Here is a 19587-nt window from a genome sequence, read left to right on the forward strand (position 1 = left end):
GGATTGGTTGGTACTTTATCTCTCTCCACTTTATTTAAATCTCTCCCATACTCTTCCTTGGCTTTGTGTGAAATGAGCCTGGGGACTGGTGATCAAACCACTCTCCCCGACCAATTCACCTTCACAGGTACCATACTGCTTTTGGACAGAATCCCCGTTTTCTTTCACGCTGTCCCCTCTTTCTCCCAATGTGCCTCTTTTCAGTCTGATGTATAAATCTGTAGCAGTGGAGATCCTTTATGAGATCAGGCCCACAATCTACTGAAGTAAACGGTACTTATGTATTATCTGGGCACCCGATTTTTTCATTGCATGCCACTACTTAAGGCATGCGAAGCGATTTTTCATTGTAAAGACCTACGGATTACTTTACATGTATTCTGCGTCCCCTCGCTGCGCTCGCCACACTTCGGGCACGGTGGCTCGCTGCGCTCGCCACACTATATAAAATAAACTCCATGCGTAGTTGGATAGTGGGGGTATGAAATCACCCATGGGTGACTATACAATTAAAAATTGGGTCTTTACAATGAAAAATCGCATCGCATGAATTATATTGCATGCGATGCGATGAAAAAATCGTGCGCCCAGATATTACATAAGTACCAAGTAAACTCATGACAATTCTGCCCACTCTGGATAACAGCTATGTTGCCATAGTCTGCCACTTACCTTCATTCCATCAGGGCCCATCAGTCCGCTGTCTCCCTCTAGTCCAAGTTCTCCCTGCGAACACAGACGACATGTCAGACAATACAAGGTTGGGCATTTCAGTTCACCTTGAGCTTTCGTAGGAACCTTGGGGGTTATTCAGAGATGAACGTCACTGTGCAAATCCACCCAGCAATCGATTGTTGAATGACTGCGCATGTATTCAGATCACGGTACGCATGCGCGGAGCCAAACAACCTCACAACTTGACTAACAGGAAGCCGGTGTTTGGGGGATTATGCACACAGATTTAAAAGCAGTTGTCAAAGAACCTCAGTAGAGCTCTATAACAAATATATTGTAAAATAACAAAGGAAGATACATAAATGTATAAGGCCAGAGTTCTGTCCAGTAATGTGTACGATTATACTCACTCTCTGTCCTATGAGACCAATCTCGCCTGGAATCCCCAATGGGCCAATATCTCCCTGAGGACAGAAATATAAAGTGAATCAGCAATTAGATTAGTCTAGAAACAGTGTCCTGGCCCCTGCTGGGTGTAGAGCTCAGAATATCACTGCGTCTAGAAGTTACCCATAGCAACCAGTCTCTAATTGCACCATACCTTTGAATGAGTAGGCAAGCATAGCAACCAATCAGCTTTTATTATTTATGGAATGAACTTGACAAATGCTAGAGAAAGAGCAGTTTGCTTGATATGGGCAATGTATCCACTCTTTAGAAGCTTTGATACATTTCCTCATATATTTCCTCCATGTTTAAACAAAAGGAAACACCTGTAAGAAAAGCAACATTGCCATCTAAAAAGAAAAGTACTATGGGCAACAATAATCTTGCATCACACCTCTAGTGAGCCGAATGTTGTCACCTTCACCAGAGGCATCATGGGGGGTCCCACGGAGCTAGAAGAGTTTGGTGAATTCCTCTATGTCCCTTGTGTGGTAATAAAAGGGCTTCTTTTACGGGATCACCTCGTGCCAAGATATGATAACAGCTTACACTCTGCTTACATGAGAAGGGCTAGGGCCCCTTATATAAAGGTTTCTTTCTCTTTATATCAATCAGTAAAAGGTGCTTACTTATAGCTTACATGCAAGGGGGAGGTGGAACTCTCATCAAGGTTTCTTTGTACAAAAGTATCTCCAATTCAATTCAGTAAAAAAAATCGGTACTTGTGAGTTATCTGGGCGTCCGATTTGGGTACTTACGATTTGCATGCGATATCGCATGCGATTTACGATTTGCATGCGATTTTCATAAGATTTGCTATTCATTTCATTACCCCACTATCCCCAAAGTGTGTCTATCAACGTGAACCCGAAGCGTGGCGAGCGCAGCGAGCCCGCGAGGGGCGGCGGTACGCGTCCTCCGACCTTTTCATGCCCTACTATCCACTAGGGCGTGGAGTGAGAATAGAATAGTGTGGCGAGCGCAGCGAGCCACCGAGCCCGAAGCGTGGCGAGCGCAGCGAGCCCCGCGAGAGGACGCGGACACCTGTGAAGCCCGCAAGGGCACGCGGATACCTGTGAAGGTGTCCGCGTCCCCTCGCGGGGCTCGCCACGCTTCGGGCTCGGTGGCTCGCTGCGCTCGCCACACTATTCTATTCTCACTCCACGCCCTAGTGGATAGTAGGGCATGAAAAGGTCGGAGGACGCGTACCGCCGCCCCTCGCGGGCTCGCTACGCTTCGGGTTCACGTTGATAGACACACTTTGGGGATAGTGGGGTAATGAAATGAATAGCAAATCTTATGCAAATCGCATGCTAAATCGCATGCAAATCGCAAATCGCATGCGATATCGCATGCGATATCGCATGCGATCTAGTACCAAAGTCGGACGCCCAGATAACTCACAAGTACCAAAAAATCCTCTTTTTATTATAAAAATTACATAAAAACCGGTGCCAGATGGAATACAGGACCAGAAAACACAGAAGCGGCAGATGGAAACAAGGGAAGCACACTCACGGTTTTGCTGGTATAAAGGGCAACTCGGTGACATACAGACTTCGAAAGTAGTGGCACCCCACCAACGCGTTTCGACTTATGGGTAGTCTTTTTCAAGGTCCACCCAAAACCCATTTGTTTTGTATAACAGTGGGTGGGCACTCTTTAGAGGCTGAAAAGAGGTGTGGCCTATGGCAAAGGGGCATGGTCTAGTCGGTAACATAACTCTGGGCATAGACCAGCTTCCCCGGAGACTAGTGGCTGCACTGTCGGCCCCTATTCTATGACAGGAGCCAGGTACTGCTGGAAAAATAGAACAGCAGCAACTGGCTCCTGTAAATGCAGAAAAGCTGGCATTTTGAAGTCACCCACCTTGTGCAGCAGGCACCTTCCACTGACCTGCACTGTTTATACTGTAGGTAAATGGTCCAGGCTGAATAGGGTCAGAACCCACAAATTTGATATCCGCACTGTGTATCTTGGTAAGATACTGCATTCAGTTCTCAGACTGAGAAATGTAATATAGCAGTTATACAATCTAAACATGATCAGTGTTTTTGGGGGTAGAAGATTGGTGAATATCACCAACTTCTGTTTATAGGAGGCGCAGCTATACCCAGAGCAATAAACACAATTAATATATATTCAAAATATAAATTTATTTTCCATATAGCATAAAAAAAAACAGTTTATCGAAGTGCACTTCTTATCACAATAGACATACAGGACAAACTACATATAACATAGAGCTAAAATCATTATGAGGCTGTAATTAATGTATAATGAGGCTTTGGTAATTTAGGCTTTTCAGATTATATGAGGCAATGGATATAGTTACCATCCCGCATGGTAACTATATCCATTGCCTCATATAAATTCAAAATTTAGGGCCAGCAAGCTTCAACAGTGAGAAAGTGGAGAGTGATAAACAACCAGCCAATCAGCTCCTACCTGTCATTTTTTCAAACTCAGTCTGTAACATGACAGAACAGGTAGGAGCTGATTGGCTGGTTGTTCATCACTCTCCATTTTATCACTTTTTGGAGCTTCAAACATCTGGCCCTTAGTACTTCATCCTGTGTGACATCTTAGCCATTATTTCCTGAATTGCGCTATATGCCAAATGCAAACATGTTTTAACTCAGGGGCAAAATCAAAGCAATTTACCACCAGCAAACGGATCCCTCAGAGCTATATAATTAGGCCTGAATTCACCCAAACGCCGGAACTTATTGGAGACTTTTTGTCTTACGACTTGCTCAGTTCCCCCCAAAAATCCCCTATAGAGTGCAATGTTTTTGTGATTATCGCTGCAGAAAGACATACTGTAGGTCTAGAACTTATCATGGATCCATTGTACTTTTGCCCAATACCTTGTCGAGCGCTAAAAATAAATGCATTTGCATGACAAAAACCAACAATAGGGCAGCTGTGGACAATTTGGGCCTTTTTGGTTGTTGTGAAACTACCAGCCCCAGCATGCTTTGCTAAATAGATAACTGGCAGGGTATGGTGGGACTTGTAGTTTTGTAGCAGCAAAACAACAGGTTGTCCAGACCTGCAATAAGTCATGCAGAAAATGGACATTATTTGGTTGAGCGATCAATAGTTATAAATAACTGAAAACAATACTGATTATGGCAGGGTGCGATAACAGCTGCGCTGCTACTTTGTGCGTTGGTTTATATTACTTGTAGTTTTCTATTTTAGAACATAGGTCCAAAGCCAGAGCTTTCTTTCTTCCTGTTTTTATGATATAAATATTTCCTCGTTTGGTGCCTGCGACGCTCTGACCCTTTGTTCAGAAAACAAACTACTGCTGTTCGACACAGGGAACAAGCTTGGGAAAGGCAGCTGTGTCAGGCACAGTTTGCAGGTCTCCAGCTAAGTGGCTCATGTAAATCGTCAGCACATGGACACGGAGGCCGCTTGTGCAATACACAGAGAGCTCGCCTCCTGCCCGGGCTGAGATAAGAGCATCATGCTGTCAGGCCTTAAGAGCCGTCAGCTACTGTGAGCCTTGCATTTCCAAAAGGCAGGAACGGCGCCTATCAAAGGAGTTTTGTTTCCAAAGAAAGGTGCACGAGGGGAGGGGGTGGTTTATGTTTCACCTCGATCACAAAAGGGGAACAGTAGCTGCTGTCATAAGCCGGGGATGGCATGCCAAAAATAATGATATGGTTGGTGGGGGTGACATGCAATGGAGATATACAACAAAAAGAAACATTACACCCTCCAAAATAAACAGGATGACATTAAGGCAGAAATGTGTTTGGGAGAGCATCAAAAGCAAATCTAACGGAGACACTTTCAGGGACGGTTGGGACAATCTCAAGCAGCTCCTGCCCCGGTCCTCGATCAGACTGCTTAATACCCCAGCTTGTGTATTGTGCGGGCAGTCATATAATGCCCCAGGTACTGAGGCTGGATTACCAATTCAGCCACTGGCACGGGAGGTCAGGTGACCTTTTTGCTCTTTGAGATGTCACCAGCGTTGCTGTGGGTATGGGTCATTGGGTCAACACCTGAAATAGGTCGACAGGTTGACAATGGGAAGGTCAACATGAGTTTTTTCACGTTCTTGGCCCAAATGTCGACACAGTCTATGTGTACCACTCAGCATACTAGTAAGTCTACGCTTGGCACACTATTTTATTCTACCAACACACCCTAGTGGATGGTAGGACATGAAATACTGCCTGTCAGAACATGTCGGCTCAAGAAAACAGGAAAAAACTCATGATGACCTTTTAATTGTCAATCTTCCCATTGTTGACCTTAGCCCTGTCGACTTTCATTGGTCAACCTAAAGCATGTCGATCTAATGACCGTATCTTGTTGCTGTTTGATGGGTGTCTTCATTTATTAGTCACATCTTCAGTCCTGATTAGTCTCTTATTGTTTGGGACCATTATTTATATTTCATTCGGTCTACATTGTTCTGATATGCAGGTGCAATAACAGTTATAGTCTTTCATTAGCCGTTATAGCAAATGTACGCACACATAACTCGTCCCCATGAATTAACGCTCACCTTCATTCCTGGTTCACCTTGTGGTCCTGGCTCACCTTTCTTCCCCGGAGGTCCCTACAAAGAATGATACCGGTTTCAGTATTTCTTAGAATTGTTTCCAGTAAACGTCGGTCAGCCGTGTCCATGCATCATTAGGGAAAAGTATTCAACAAGATCATTTGCTATGCAACTCATGAACAGAGATGGAACAGAGAATGATATTGTGACCTAGAGCAAAGGGATGAGGATTATCTGCTGGTTTGGAGCGGCACACCGCACAGGAAGATAGAGGAGAGAAGCTCCCAGAGAAGACGACACCACCACCATCTTATCCTACACTTGGAAGCACAATGAAGGACAGGGATACTTTGACTAAGAATGCAATTAATTCAACCATTTTACAACCACCATATCAAATAAACTATTTTGTTGGTTAGGAGACCACTTAAACCATGTTCTTGAATGGCCATTAATACTACATTCCTGCAAAGGAATATTCTGCAAGAGAGAGGTACATAATTCCAGTAGGCGAATATGGGAAACATTCACACTAAGGCCCATGATCGAGGTGTAAGCCGAAGAGAGAGCAGATGAGTCTACTGGTGGTCGCTAGCCTGTAACTTTATGCATAAGCGGATACAAAGCTCTTCCCTTGTGTCCATCTGACGGCTAAATGTGCCAGGCCGTCACTGTATGTACACACAGTAATACTGATTTGTGCCTCCCTGTATGCCACCATCGGTCACACTATGGATTCACCATCGGAAGATGGCCTGCTATGTGAGCTATTAAGCATCTGTGTTTGCAATCGCTTTCAGGGACAATCCCACAACATGCCTATAAAATGGACTACATCGGTGTGTATGGAACAGCAACTGCGACTATATGATAACATATAGCTCCAAACACCACAGCCCAAAGTGACAAAGAAAAAAAACCTGGTTCATCCAGCAGTTGATGCACTGGTTCATGTAGCAGTTGATGCACTGGTTCATCCAGCAGTTGATGCACTACCTCCACTGTAGCTCCAAGCACTTTTTCCAAAGCACCACCCTCACTAGGTGGGCCTTGTCTATTTTGTCAGTTCCGGGCCCCCACAATTTCTGATGGCAATCCTGACTGTTGACATTGTTATTGACTGCCTAAAAACTATCTCCACTAAATAAGCTCTTTGTTTAAAAAAGCGTCAGATACTGTACACTAGAAGTGGCCAAGCCTCTCTTCAAGATCTACCAACAGTTCATGTATCTCAGGCAACCCGTGGATCTATAGTAGGAATGATGATGCATGTTTGAAAATGTGACAGTTAGTAATGACTACAGCTGTGCACTCAGTGGCGTAACAATAGCACCGCAGGCGCAGTGTAAGTGCGGGTGCTGGGGGCTGTGGTGCTATTGTAATGCCCCCCATGCCCCGCAGCTTTACCTGTATTCACTGGGGGGGGTGGGCACCAGAAACCTTTTGCGGGGGGGGGGGGGGGGGGGGGGGGGCGCAATATTTGAAGTTACGCCACTGTGTGCACTAGCTAGGTGATTTGGAAAACGTTGACCGTTGGTAGGTCTCAAGGACTGATGGGACACTGGTGCTATACATCCTGCATAGCACCGGTGATGCTAGCTGCATCATTCTACTTTCTCTTATTTATCAATTTTGTGAAAAAAAAATATATCATTTTTTTAATACAATTTCTGTACCATAGAATTCACCGAAGTATATTGTTAAGGGAGATGTTCTTATCATGAAGACCTCATTGCTATACCCAGATCTGGCCACTCCATTCCGCAGGGCTCTCACCCTCTCTCTCTTCTGAGATACACAAGGATTTTACAGAATGTTGTGCTGCGTCCAAATCTCAGAGCCAAGATGAAGTTTTTAACCCAAATTACTTTTTTGGGCTGGGTATGCAAAATCTAATGAGTTTATAATGATTTTAACATTTCTTTTGCAAGATCAGATGTTTAGACAAGCTGCGCAGTACGGAAACAAGGCTCACTTCATAGGCAGAGACGGTACAGCCTGGATTTATGTGGCATACAAAACAGTCACACCATGCCCTATGCTTGCCCATGTCACCTACAATGAACTGAGGTAATGAAGATGGCCAATCCATCTGTACATGGTGTCCATGTCATAAACAATAGGACTTTTAAATCATTTTGGACCCTATGAAACAAATGAATGATTTCACAGATTGGTTAAAAAAAGTTGGCAAGTGGTTTGAGGCATTACTTTACGTCCTACCTTATGCCCAATTTCACCCAAAGCCCCGACGGATCCTTGTGGTCCTGCTGGCCCCTAAACATGAGAGACAAATTACTTGTAGCAATTGGGAACGTTGGCATTTTACAAGATACGTCATAAGTGGGAACACGGCAATAAGACAGACCGCAACATTCTCTTAAAAGTGAATCCTCCATGTAGTGTTCTACAATGCCAAGGTGCTGCTGTAGCACAGATTATATGTATTGCATAGTCCAGAGAACGCTCGGAAATGACCGCACACAAAGAAGCCTCCATTGGAATGCATCATAATATATGGCTAAAACTGCTTCTACGCTAATGATTTCCAGGCAGGAGACATGACCGTGACCACCATCTATCACCTGCCCAGAATTATAGGAGTTATTCAGACCTGATCACTTCTCTGCTAATTTGCAGATGCAATCAGATAGCCACCCCGCAGAGTGAAATCTCACCCTGTGCCAGGCTGCGATTGGCTAGCTAAAATATTGCAAATCCATTTGCAACTCACTCACAATCAAATGATTTTCCAGCTTGTGCGTAACCCAGAACCTACTGGGCCAGTGTGATAGATACAGTATAGACTGATCTGGGCTGGAGGGGCTGCCACAGACCATCCCTGAAAACAACTGCATTTTCCCTGACACCTACAAACGCCGGCTTTCTATCAAAAACCTGACTTCTTTACAGGGTGCTTCTAGGCATCAGCCAGACCCAGACTGAGCAATAAATGTATTTAGCAGTGATAAAAGTGAAGTGTTTGCCAGTGGAGAAATTACATGTGGTAACCAATCAGCTGCTCTGTATCATTTTATAGTATGCAAATTATAAATGTTACTTTAGTGCTGATTGGTTGCCATGGACCACTATACAAAGTGGTTACATACCACACAAGAAGGCAGTTTTGTGAGTGTGCCAAGCAGCGGTGAAACGCTGAGGCACCTCACTAACAATCACAGTAGCAATCTACCACACTGTCACCAAACCAGGCTGAAACTAGATACATCTCTCTTATTTCTGACTGTGTAGGGTATGCTCTGAGCTCACTATCTACTTGCCTATCTAGTACAGCATTACAGTGGTCACAAAGGACTTTTTCCAAATAGTCTGCGGCTTGGATCATAACAGCCAGATGATCACTACAGAGATACTGAGTCACACTTTTGGAAAGAAATCTAGTCAATACAGACTGAGGGATCTGGTCTCATTGGTGTTCTTTAATAGGTACTTTTACCATAACAGGCTAAATAGTCAAATTTTCTCATATTGTTTGAATATAAATTTAGCACCACATTCTGTTGGATTATCAAATGATATGTACCGATTTCCATACTTCTACATCTAATTCTTGCTTTAGCTCTTTATTTTTGCGTGTGCACATTAAAGCATTACTTTCACTGTCTTCTAGGTACTGAGGGGCACATTTCAGCTGGTACCCGAGAGCTTAAAATTACCCCCCCCCCCCCCCCCCTTGCATGCGCATCTAAACAAAACAATTGAATTGCTCATTGGGCGCCATCTAGTGGCAGCTGAAGGGTAAAACATTTGAAATCTCCCGAAATAGGTAATTTATGAAAGAATGGAGGAGGGGGTATGCACATGTGTATGTGTGGTTCTAATGATTTCACTTGTGATTCTGTGGGGAGACCTGCAAAATGTACCCATTTATGCTTGGTATACACTAGGCTGATAGCCATATATACACTAACCAATTGTTGACCCCATGTGCTGGGCACAACTGCCCGACCAGTTGTGATATCCGGCAAGTGTACCCATACGCACAGCACAATGCATAGATATATCAGCAGACATATTGGCCATCGGTTGTACTGTAGGACCAACGTGCTATGGGGCCGATTCAGGATTGCTCGTAGTGTGCGCAAACCCCGGCAGCGACCGGTTTAGGAGTGTTACACACTCGCCAGCCCGTTCGCAATGGACACACACACACACCAGGAACGTTAGTAATGGAACGCTCAGAGTTTTATGGGCGTCCCCAAAAAAAGGCTGGGCATTTCCCTGGAAACGCAGTCAGGTCAATGCCTGCCGGGGGCAGGTGGCGGACATCACATGACATCAGTGCCCGCCCCCTCTTTGGACACCGTCAGAAAATAAAGTCAGTTCAGTTTTTGCTTATTTCTCAAGGGGAGAGAAATCATTTGAGAATGATTGCTCTCCCCTTTGGCTGCATGCGAGGGCAGCGTTAAGCAGCGAACGGCTGCTAGTTTGCGAGCGATCCTGAATCAGGGCCCATGCCTATGCACAAGGTCAGTTCTACAATCATGTGTTGTGGAATGCCATTACTGGGTGAGGTGTCCCAGAATGCTTTGTATGGATTCCAATCTGCTCATAATTCATTCAGTGTTAGAAGCAGTCGGGATTACAATAGACCAGACAGAATAAGGATTTACAAAATGTAATACTGTGACACTTACAGGATTCCCTGGAATTCCTTTCTCCCCAGGTGGGCCAGAAGGTCCTGGAATTCCCTGTAAAAATTGCGTAAGTACTGTGTGAGTTCATGGCAAACATATAACCAAAATGAAAAGCCAATGGTGGTATATGGTTACTTACTGGAAATCCTCGTGCCCCGACAAGACCTCTTTCTCCCATCTTGCCCTGCACATAAAATGTTATCATCACACTCTGTGTCCATGTCAGTTTCTGTACTCCAAAAATATAAAGGCTATTGTATTAATGACCTTACCTGTTGTCCCAGCAGTCCTTCTTTGCCCTGTATTCCATGAGGTCCCTGTAAATAGGACAGTTAAACTGCTTACTATACTCTCTGGAAGATCTTCAATGGTACAAGTTTAGTTGAAGGTAAAAACAACGTACAACTAGCATTACATGTGCACTGCCAGGGTAAGATCTCTCTACATTCTGCAAGGTGACCTGTGGGATGGATTTCACAGAAATGTGGTAGTTTGTGGAGATCAACTTTGGACTGGTTTAACCCTTTGAGTGCTAAGTGAATTTGTAAAAACTCGTGTGAAAATTGCCAAGAAAACATTGTTATTCATCATAATGACCTGTAATGTTACCTTCGATAGGAAATATAACCTTTTATTACACAACATTTTTTTATTTGAAATTATATAACAAATCTGAGCGATGCTGGCAATTTTAGCGGATATTTTGCGCATCTCTCAGCGATGTTGGCACTCAAAGGGGGGTATTCAATGTGCCGCCGCTATTCCCGATGGGGGAAATATTGGCGGCTCCCTATTCAATGCGGTCATTAGTGAAAGCATTGAAGCGGGATCTCGGCAGAAGGGGCCCGACTTTTGAAGCTGTGGCTGCGATCCCGTGCGCCGATCGACAATCCACGGACGGTTTCGCGGCCACGATCCCCTTTGCGCCGATCGGAAGGCGGGACGTTGAATCCAGCCTGTCGGTTCAGTTGTCAATCAGACCGCAAACGGGCCAGGATCACGGCTGTCGGGAGGGATCAACAGCCGTGATCCTGGATTGAATACCCCCCAAAGGGTTAAAGGGGCGAGAACCTCAAAATTTCACTTTTCTTAACTCTGTAAAGCAAAAAATATAATAGTACACTAATCATAAAATGTATATTATCCCTCTGGGCAGATTATGACAAAAATTGGGCTTGTGTTTCTACCTTTTGGTAAGTACTCCATACACTCTAAAGGGGCCTACACATGCGGCGATTTCAGGGCATTTTCTAAGCCATCTCACTAGATCGCTTAGAATATGCCCCTACATCACTCTGTGTGTAGGGGACATAACGTTAGCAATGTGCGGCCCCTTGCATTGCTATCGCCCGGCAATTAATATCCAGCAGGCTGGATAAATCTAGTCAGGTCGCCGGTCAGAGCCAGTGTTCTCCAGCACCTAGCGGCCAATCATGAGCCTCTAGACGACCAATAGCGCTATTCGGGAGGAAGGAGCCGCAGACAGTTAACAAACTCTCTGCAGCTTCACTTCAGTGACTGCAGGGCATCGCAGAAGTCACAATCCACGCATAGAAGGTGGCAAATATGGTTTCCTTCCACAGGTATAGGGAGGCCAATCCCGGGATCGGGATCGTCGGGATCCCGGGATTTTGGCCTAAAATAGGCGGGATTTGAATCCCGGGATTGGATCTCTTAATCCCGGGATTCCAGGATTACTGCGGCAATACGTTTTTTAATTCTTTTTTAAAAGCCGGGCAGCGCTGAGCACTTACATAGCTCAGATGTGCTGCCCGGCTGCTATTAGTGACCCCCCGGTGGTACGGCTGAGTGTGCATAGAGTAGCGCAGCGTGACGTAAGGTCAAGTGTCACGCTGCGCAGCCCAGCCGCCGGGATGCCTATTCAGACTGTGTCGCTGTGCACAGAGAGCAGCGCAGCGTGACGTCAAGTGTCACGCTGCGCAGCCCAGCCGCCGGGATGCTGTGTGTCTGCTGTAATATTCAGTCACAGTGTCGCCATGCCCCCGGTGCTGTGCCGCTCCCAGACACCCGAGGCAGCCTGCTGTGAAGAGAAGAGATGGTCCTGCTGCCTGTCACCAACAATGTGGAAGTGACACTGCAGGGCAGGGGGGATGGGGAGGATTGGGGGAGTATTAATTGGGATCTGTAGCGTTTTTTTTTATTAGGGAGGCCAATCCCGGGATCCCGGGATTGAGCATTTTTCAATCCCGAATCCCGGGATTGAAAAAATGCCCCGGGATTGGCATCCCTACACAGGTACCAAGCACTTGGATTTCTACTGGACAAGGGGACAGATCTACACATCAAGATAGGTAAGTTGGTATTAGTGGGCTATGTATGAAATAGTACTATTAGTTGCCTTTTTCTGCTGTGTTAGTGTCTTTTTGCCTATCGGGTGTGCTGTGGAACTAAGAGTCCCACCAAGCCCAATAATGGGCCGCATGCTAGGGCTTCTGGTTCTCCAAGCCCCAGTATGTGGCCCAGGCGTGCTGCGACTCATAGTTCCACTCCATAACCCAATAGTTTATTTTTAATTTACAATAACATCAGCTCGTTGCTCAAGCTCTGGGGCACCGGGGAAAGCCCCGGGCTTCAGTCTGGGCAGGGGGTAACTCTTGAGGGACCCTGCCCGGGCTGACCAGCCACGGGGATGAATGCTTTGGCCGGGGGAACTTTTCAAGGAACTTTTCCCTGGCTGTGGCATTACCACGGTTGGCTGTTTGGGCCTGGTGCTGGTTGTCAAAATATAGGGGACTCCTACTCATTTTGTCCCCCATATTTTGGGAATCAGGACCGGCCCTTGAGCCTGGTGCTGGTTTTAGAAATCATGGGGATTCCCTATGATTTCTGACCTCAGAATTTCTAAAACCAGGACCAGTTCTTTGAGCCCGGGGCTGGTTATTTACAAAAAAACCACCACACATTAACATGTCTAAGGAATCGCACATGTCCACTAATTTGCACATTTTCATGACAAAAATTAGCACCATATTACATTATTTACCCAAGAATTTGCATTCCATTAAATAGTCGATTTTTAAAAAATCCCTGATTTCCAAAATTGCTATTTTGATTTCAGAACCTAACTAAAAATCGCATCCTATTAAATATCACCCCAGGTGTCTGTTGGGACCAATGTGTGATTGCTTATCTTTTACTACAGTCTATACGCAACAGGTGTCTCACTGTTATGGGTGTGATCTCTGCAACAGGCTCCTGGATTGGGGGTTCAGGTGCTGTGCGGGAGTGTCAGGTCATTTGCTAGGTAGGGCAATTGTAGAGAAATTAAATGTGTGGTTGGTAGTGGGAAACTCCAGGGTTGCTTGGGGATATTGGCCTTCTTCAAGTTGGTGGGAGGAAGCTGGACATCTCCAGAGTGGGGAGGGGTAGCAGCATCTCCATATTGGGTATGGGCAAAAGCTGGGGTTGGGGTGAAATAGCGGCCAATTCCAGCGTGGGGAAAGATGTGATGTGGCAACCATCTTCAGGGTAGGAAGGGAGAGGGTGGTTGTGCCAGTATCCAGGGTGGGAAGAGCGGTACCAGCAGCCAACTGCAGGGGGGGGTGGCTAGCAGTTTTCTCTAGGGTGGGGGAAAGAGTGGTGGCCATCCACTGGATGAGGGGGGGGGGGTGTAAATGGCTGCCATTTGCTTTTTACATTACTGTGATCATTATTAGGTATGAGTTACTATATCATGTTCTGTACATCTAAGTTTAAGGGGAAAAAAAAGGGGGATCGAATTTGGGAATTGGCCAAATCCTAAAATAGTTTATTCCTTACATCCTTAGTCATAAGCATGGCTGGCCTTAGGGGGCTATATAGGCAATCTACCAATAACTATTGGATGCTACAAATACAGATAATAAAACTCTTTAAAAGCACACATGTCCAACCTGCAGCCATCCAGCTGTTGTGAAACTACAAGTCCATCATGACTTGCCACAGTTCTGCTATTAGGGAATGATAAAACTATGGCAAGGCATGCTGGGATGTGTAGTTTCACAACAGCTGGAGGGCTGAACATGCCTGCTTTAAAGCAATTACTATTAGTTACACTTATATATACATAGTCACACACACAGCGCATTTAGCTCCAATAGACTCCATTATCAGAGATGAAGGAATGTTTTCTTGGTCACTAATTCGTAAGCGGTCAGTGTGTGTTCTGGATATCAGTGGTGACTATTACAGTGGATAAAGTGCCTGTCCCCAGCATTACTCATTCTGCATGAAGGCATTGCAGTATCATACAGACTGTCTGCGGGTGGCTTAGCAAGTCAATGACAAAGAACAACACCTCTGTGGGAACAGGAAGCAGCGAGATGTCCACCCTTGCTCTATACACAGCCCCCTCCCAAACTAGGGCTTGGACGATCGTCTCTGTCACGGAGAAAGCAAACTTGTAACATCCCACCCGGGCTAGAATGTTAAAATTTACTACTGCACATGGAGAGGGGTTTCATACTAGTATCCTTGTGTCTACATAGCTCATTATAAATCAGGCTGCAGACCAACCAGAGCAGCCCAGACAGCACTGCCTTCATGTAGCAGGTACCATGTGCTGTGGGCATTCCTATATGCATCATTCTTATTGGCTGCTGTCATTCATGGAGAACAACTGGGTCACAGGGCAGAGCAACTTCACAATGCCCGATTCATCCACTGAGCTCTGGAGATGCGCACAAATGTTTCATTGTCAAACACATTTTTTAACGTTTCTCCGATTTAAGAGAAATCCTAAATATTTAGGGAAAGTTGAAAGGGTCGGTAACACGATTTCTAGAAGAATGAAACAACTGTTTTGTTATCAGGCAACCTCAGATCAAATCATCACAAGAGCTGGCTCCAAACATGTATATCAGCAGGGAAATCTGAGTTTCTCCAGGTGGCAGAGCATGCTGGGAGTTGTGGTTGTAGCAAATAAATGAATAAAACAGGCTAGTTAAGCTGGCCATACACAACTGTGATGTATCACAGCAGTGTATGGCCATCCAATCCCCGCAAGACGCCCAGGAGGGTGGATTGCATGCCAGCCTCCAGGGGGGGTCTGAGTTGGAGGTCCGACCTACATGCAAGTAAGATGCACACGGGTCCTTGCATCGGACCGAATGGCATGCCATACACATCTGATTAAATCCCATCATGTGCAGCTTTTGATTAATGACCCTTGTATTTAAATAGGGGTTGTTTCAAATGCAGTGGGTTGAGTTGTACAGATATAGGGTTCCTGAAGGCCCAGACCCCCAATTATAGCTATAAGCCAGGCCAAGAGCTTAAGTAAAGGTAATTATGTGTGTATTATTAAGGTCCCCAAACACTTGTCCAATTTGGGCTAATTTCTATCAAGAATGATCGGCTGAGAAATTAGCCCAAATCGGATGTTTGACACCTCACCAGACCCGATGCAAGGTCCCCTGCGCATCGGGTCAGACCCTACAGAGTGAACCTTCTGCAAGTTCAATCTGTCACACTTGTTAAGCACCCGTGATGTGTCGGTCCTATACATAGGCGTCTGTCAGCAGTGCAGCACCGCTGTCACACACTTATTTGCAGCGACGGGGTCTGTGTGGCGGGCATCAGATCCTGTGCATGGTCTGTGCAGCTATGGCCAGGCAGCAGCGGGGTGGAAAGTGCTGCTGAATTTGAAAAGACTGGCCGGACGCTGATTGGCTGACAGAATTCAGCCAATCAGCGTCCGGCCAGTCTTTTCATATTCAGCAGCACTTCCAACCCTGCCGCCCGTCAAAAAGCGCTACAATCTTACAGCTGCCGCTGCCTGCCCCCCACCGCATGTACCCGCTGCCTGCCCCAAGGACCCCAATGCCTGCTCCCCGCCGCTGCTGCAGCTCCCCCTGGGGGTTATTACATGCAATAAATCGCATGCAATTTATTGCATGTCAAAATCAGTTTTTCAGGTTTTTTTGTGTATGGCTGTGCTGGCCAGGCTTCGGGTGCGGTACCTCGCTCTGCTCAGAACGCTATAATATTTTCCCTCTATGCCCACTGGGATGGTAAAGTATGAAGAGGTTGGTTTAAAATAAAAACTCCTGAAAAACTCATGTCAACCTTTTTTCCATGTCCACCTTTTGCTTGTGTCACCTCTTGCCCAATGCACGTCAACATTTTTCATGTGTCAAACTTCTGACTGACAACCAATAGCGCTTGACCTATTGACTGTCAACCTAGACACTGGTCGGACACTATGTTAATGGGTAATACACCTGGTACATAAAGTAATTGACTAAGCGGATCGATGTGAAAATGCGATTAAGTTATCATCACAAATAACAGCATCATACACTGGTCAGAGGTCTTCAGTATGGCAGATATAACCACGAATCACAGAGAATAAGCTCCTCTTGGTTATCTGAATTAGTGAGGCAGGGGAGAAGTGAGACTTGTGGAAACCCACCTGGGTTCAGGGTGTGTTGGGCGATTGTCTACAGAGCACTGGGGCTTCAGGGCACTAGAACCCTAACTGTATTCTATTTAGTTATGGAGGGGGGAGAAGGGGTGTTATTCTTTATGGTTGAAAACCCTCCCAAGAGGAAAGAATTCCTTAAAGGAAATCTATTCCCGTTGGCTTTCCTTTGCACGCTCCACGGGTTCCCACCACGTGGTCATTTTTGAATTATGTTGTTTTCATTAAGTACCAACTCGGCAGTCATTTGTTTTGATGAAACAAGTCATCAATCCTACAGAATATACTGTACATCAATACACAGGAACTAATCCCAGCTGAAACAACATTGTAAATATAAACCAATGGCTTTTACAAGCTCCGTGCGTTCTAAAATTAAATAGATGCATACCTCCCAACTTTCGTGCTGAAGAAATAGGGACGAGCGCCCGAAAAGGGGGCGGAGTGTATGCAAATGAGGGCACGGCTTATGCTAATTAGCCGCGACCTCATTTTCATACGAGAATAGACGCATGCGCACAGCGTCTATTCTATTAGATTGGGGGGTCTCCCAACTGCCACCCCCCCCGTAGCAGGACAATGCCAGCCGCGGGTGGGACAGCGGGACAGGACCCGAAATTAGGGACTGTCCCGCTGTAATCGTGACAGTTGGGAGGTATGTAGATGTGATACATGTCTATTGTGGTACAATGTCTATAAATTTTTATATTTTTTAAATTGAAACGCTTTGTTTATTCTGATAAATTTAAAGGATTGAAGTCCTTGGGAAGACACAATTCAGTGATTATTACATGGTTGATAATGGTGGCAATCAGGAGATTGACGAGGTTCTGCTTCCAGTCACCTGGCCATGTACAGCCAATGTCTGTTTGACCTTGCGCATCAGGGCAATCAGTAACCGCTCACTTACACCACATGACTGGAGAGCGCTGTGAGATTAACAGGCCTTTTATAAGTTGTGTAAGTAAGAGACCTTGGGAGAGTTACATCAATGGAGAAACAGGGAAGTGAAGAAATTGTCCATTGAAACCAATCCATTAATATTTATCATTTTATAGACCATACTGGACATATAGACAAGCCAAAAGCAGACTGGCTGCAATGGGCAACTTCTCCACATAATTTAAGGGGGTTATTCAATCTGTGCCAATATTTCCCGAACGGGGCAATATCAGCACTCACCTGTTCAATGCTGCTGTAAACGACAGCATTGGAGGCTGTCAGATCCAACCTTTTTTTGAACTGTCAGATCTGTTTTGATGGTAACGGCCACAGATTGTCGAATTCATGGCCGCTTATTGACAGTCCGCGGCCATTTTGGACAATCCACACACTTTCCGACACTCGGAACATTGAATTGTCGCGTTACTGTCGGATCAGATGAAAACGGCCGGGATTCCAACTGTCGGGACTTTCAGACAGTCGGCATTCCGGATTGAATACCCTCCCAAATCTTTTGCTTAAAATTTTATGTGGAGTAGTGGAGTTCTTATGCTACAAATAATATTAAAGTGTCACTTTATGGGAGTTGTACATAAGCCTCTTGAGGGAAGGGCTGTATGTATGCTAGCAAAGTCAAAATCCCATTATATGGGCCCTACACCAAATCCAAAAGTCACCAGGGCCCGAAGATGCTCTGCCTATAACTGTATCTACTTTGGGAAGTTCATGGATGGGAAATGGACACCTGCTAAGTAATTAGACTTCAGAGAAGAGGGGCCTTGGGGCTGTTACAGGCATTGGGTTCCTGGGGGATCTGGGCCTACAGTCGGTGCGACACTGCTGAGCGATCTAAGCAATGTAGATCGCTGCACAGCGCTGTGTGCTGAGCGATCTGTCAGGGCCAGTGTTCTCCGGTGATCTCGCTAGATTTATACTAGACTCAGGATATTAATCGCCAGGCGATAGCACTGCACATCACTATGCTCCCTACACATGGAGCGATGATCTAGTCAGATTATTAGAAAATGCCCTGAAGTAGCCCAGTGTGTAGGCCACTCAATGAATACTACTCTATCCTGCATTTAAATTTTTCCTTTAAAGCACTTTTTGGGGAGATTCTGGTTTCTAGCATGTTGTAAAAAGGCCATGAAACATATATGCCCCATATGCCCGTGAGAGTCATATCAGAACTTTATTAACAATACTGTACATCCTATATTCATTCACCCGCCAAAGTGATGCACTAGGGGGACAAGGGACTTTCAAGTGTGTAGCTGCCTCCGTTGATTAATAATCTCTGTATATATTAACAATCAGTTTGACCTATGCTATATGGGGAAAAGTGGTCTGGAAAGTTGACAGTTACGGTATGGGAGGCAGTATCCACTCATCATTAATGATTCTTACACTGGTTCTGTCACAATGAGACGCTTTTGTTTGTCTCTTCCAATATTGCAGCTGGCTGCCTTTATTAATGCCAGTGGCACTCTATTCAAATAAGTTTGTGACTCATTCCTAAGGTAATTTGTTATTTGACGAAAAACAAAAAGCAGAATTCACTGTAGTTTGGGGAAGGGTAGAAAAGTGGATTATAAAAGATCCTCCAGTTTTTTTAAAGTGGCAATCATTTACACTGCAAAATCAAACTGGGATTGCCGCTTTAAAAAAAAAAAAAACTGGAGATTTCTTACTTGGGGGTATTCAATGTTCAATGTTGGTCGTGCTCCCGCAGCTATCTCCCAATGGGGGAGATGGCTGTGGGGCCCTATTCAATGCTGTCTTCCCCGACAGCATTGAACAGGGGTTCTCGGCAGAACGAGCCCGACATCACAAGCTGTCGGGCTCGTTCTGACGAGAAAAGCCGGAAATAGGCGAATTCCCGGCCGGAGCTCGTCTATTTCTGCCCTCAACTCGCG

The 19587-nt window shown here is 45.4% G+C and overlaps 1 protein-coding gene across 1 annotated transcript in view; it reads right to left on the minus strand.

Moving 5' to 3' along the window:
• The window catches only part of COL27A1 (collagen type XXVII alpha 1 chain), a 321471-nt gene that overhangs the window by 100627 nt on the left and 201257 nt on the right, over positions 1 to 19587 (minus strand). The window contains exons 30-36 of the mRNA XM_083158983.1: positions 10581 to 10625; positions 10448 to 10492; positions 10309 to 10362; positions 7874 to 7927; positions 5654 to 5707; positions 1086 to 1139; positions 673 to 726 (exon numbers count right to left, since the gene is read on the minus strand). Coding sequence (XP_083015109.1) covers positions 673 to 726; positions 1086 to 1139; positions 5654 to 5707; positions 7874 to 7927; positions 10309 to 10362; positions 10448 to 10492; positions 10581 to 10625 — 360 coding nt within the window. The remainder of the gene's footprint in view (positions 1 to 672; positions 727 to 1085; positions 1140 to 5653; positions 5708 to 7873; positions 7928 to 10308; positions 10363 to 10447; positions 10493 to 10580; positions 10626 to 19587) is intronic.

The sequence above is a fragment of the Crinia signifera genome, chromosome 9 (genome assembly GCF_055691185.1).
Source record: "Crinia signifera chromosome 9, ASM5569118v1, whole genome shotgun sequence".
Lineage (NCBI taxonomy): Eukaryota > Metazoa > Chordata > Amphibia > Anura > Myobatrachidae > Crinia > Crinia signifera.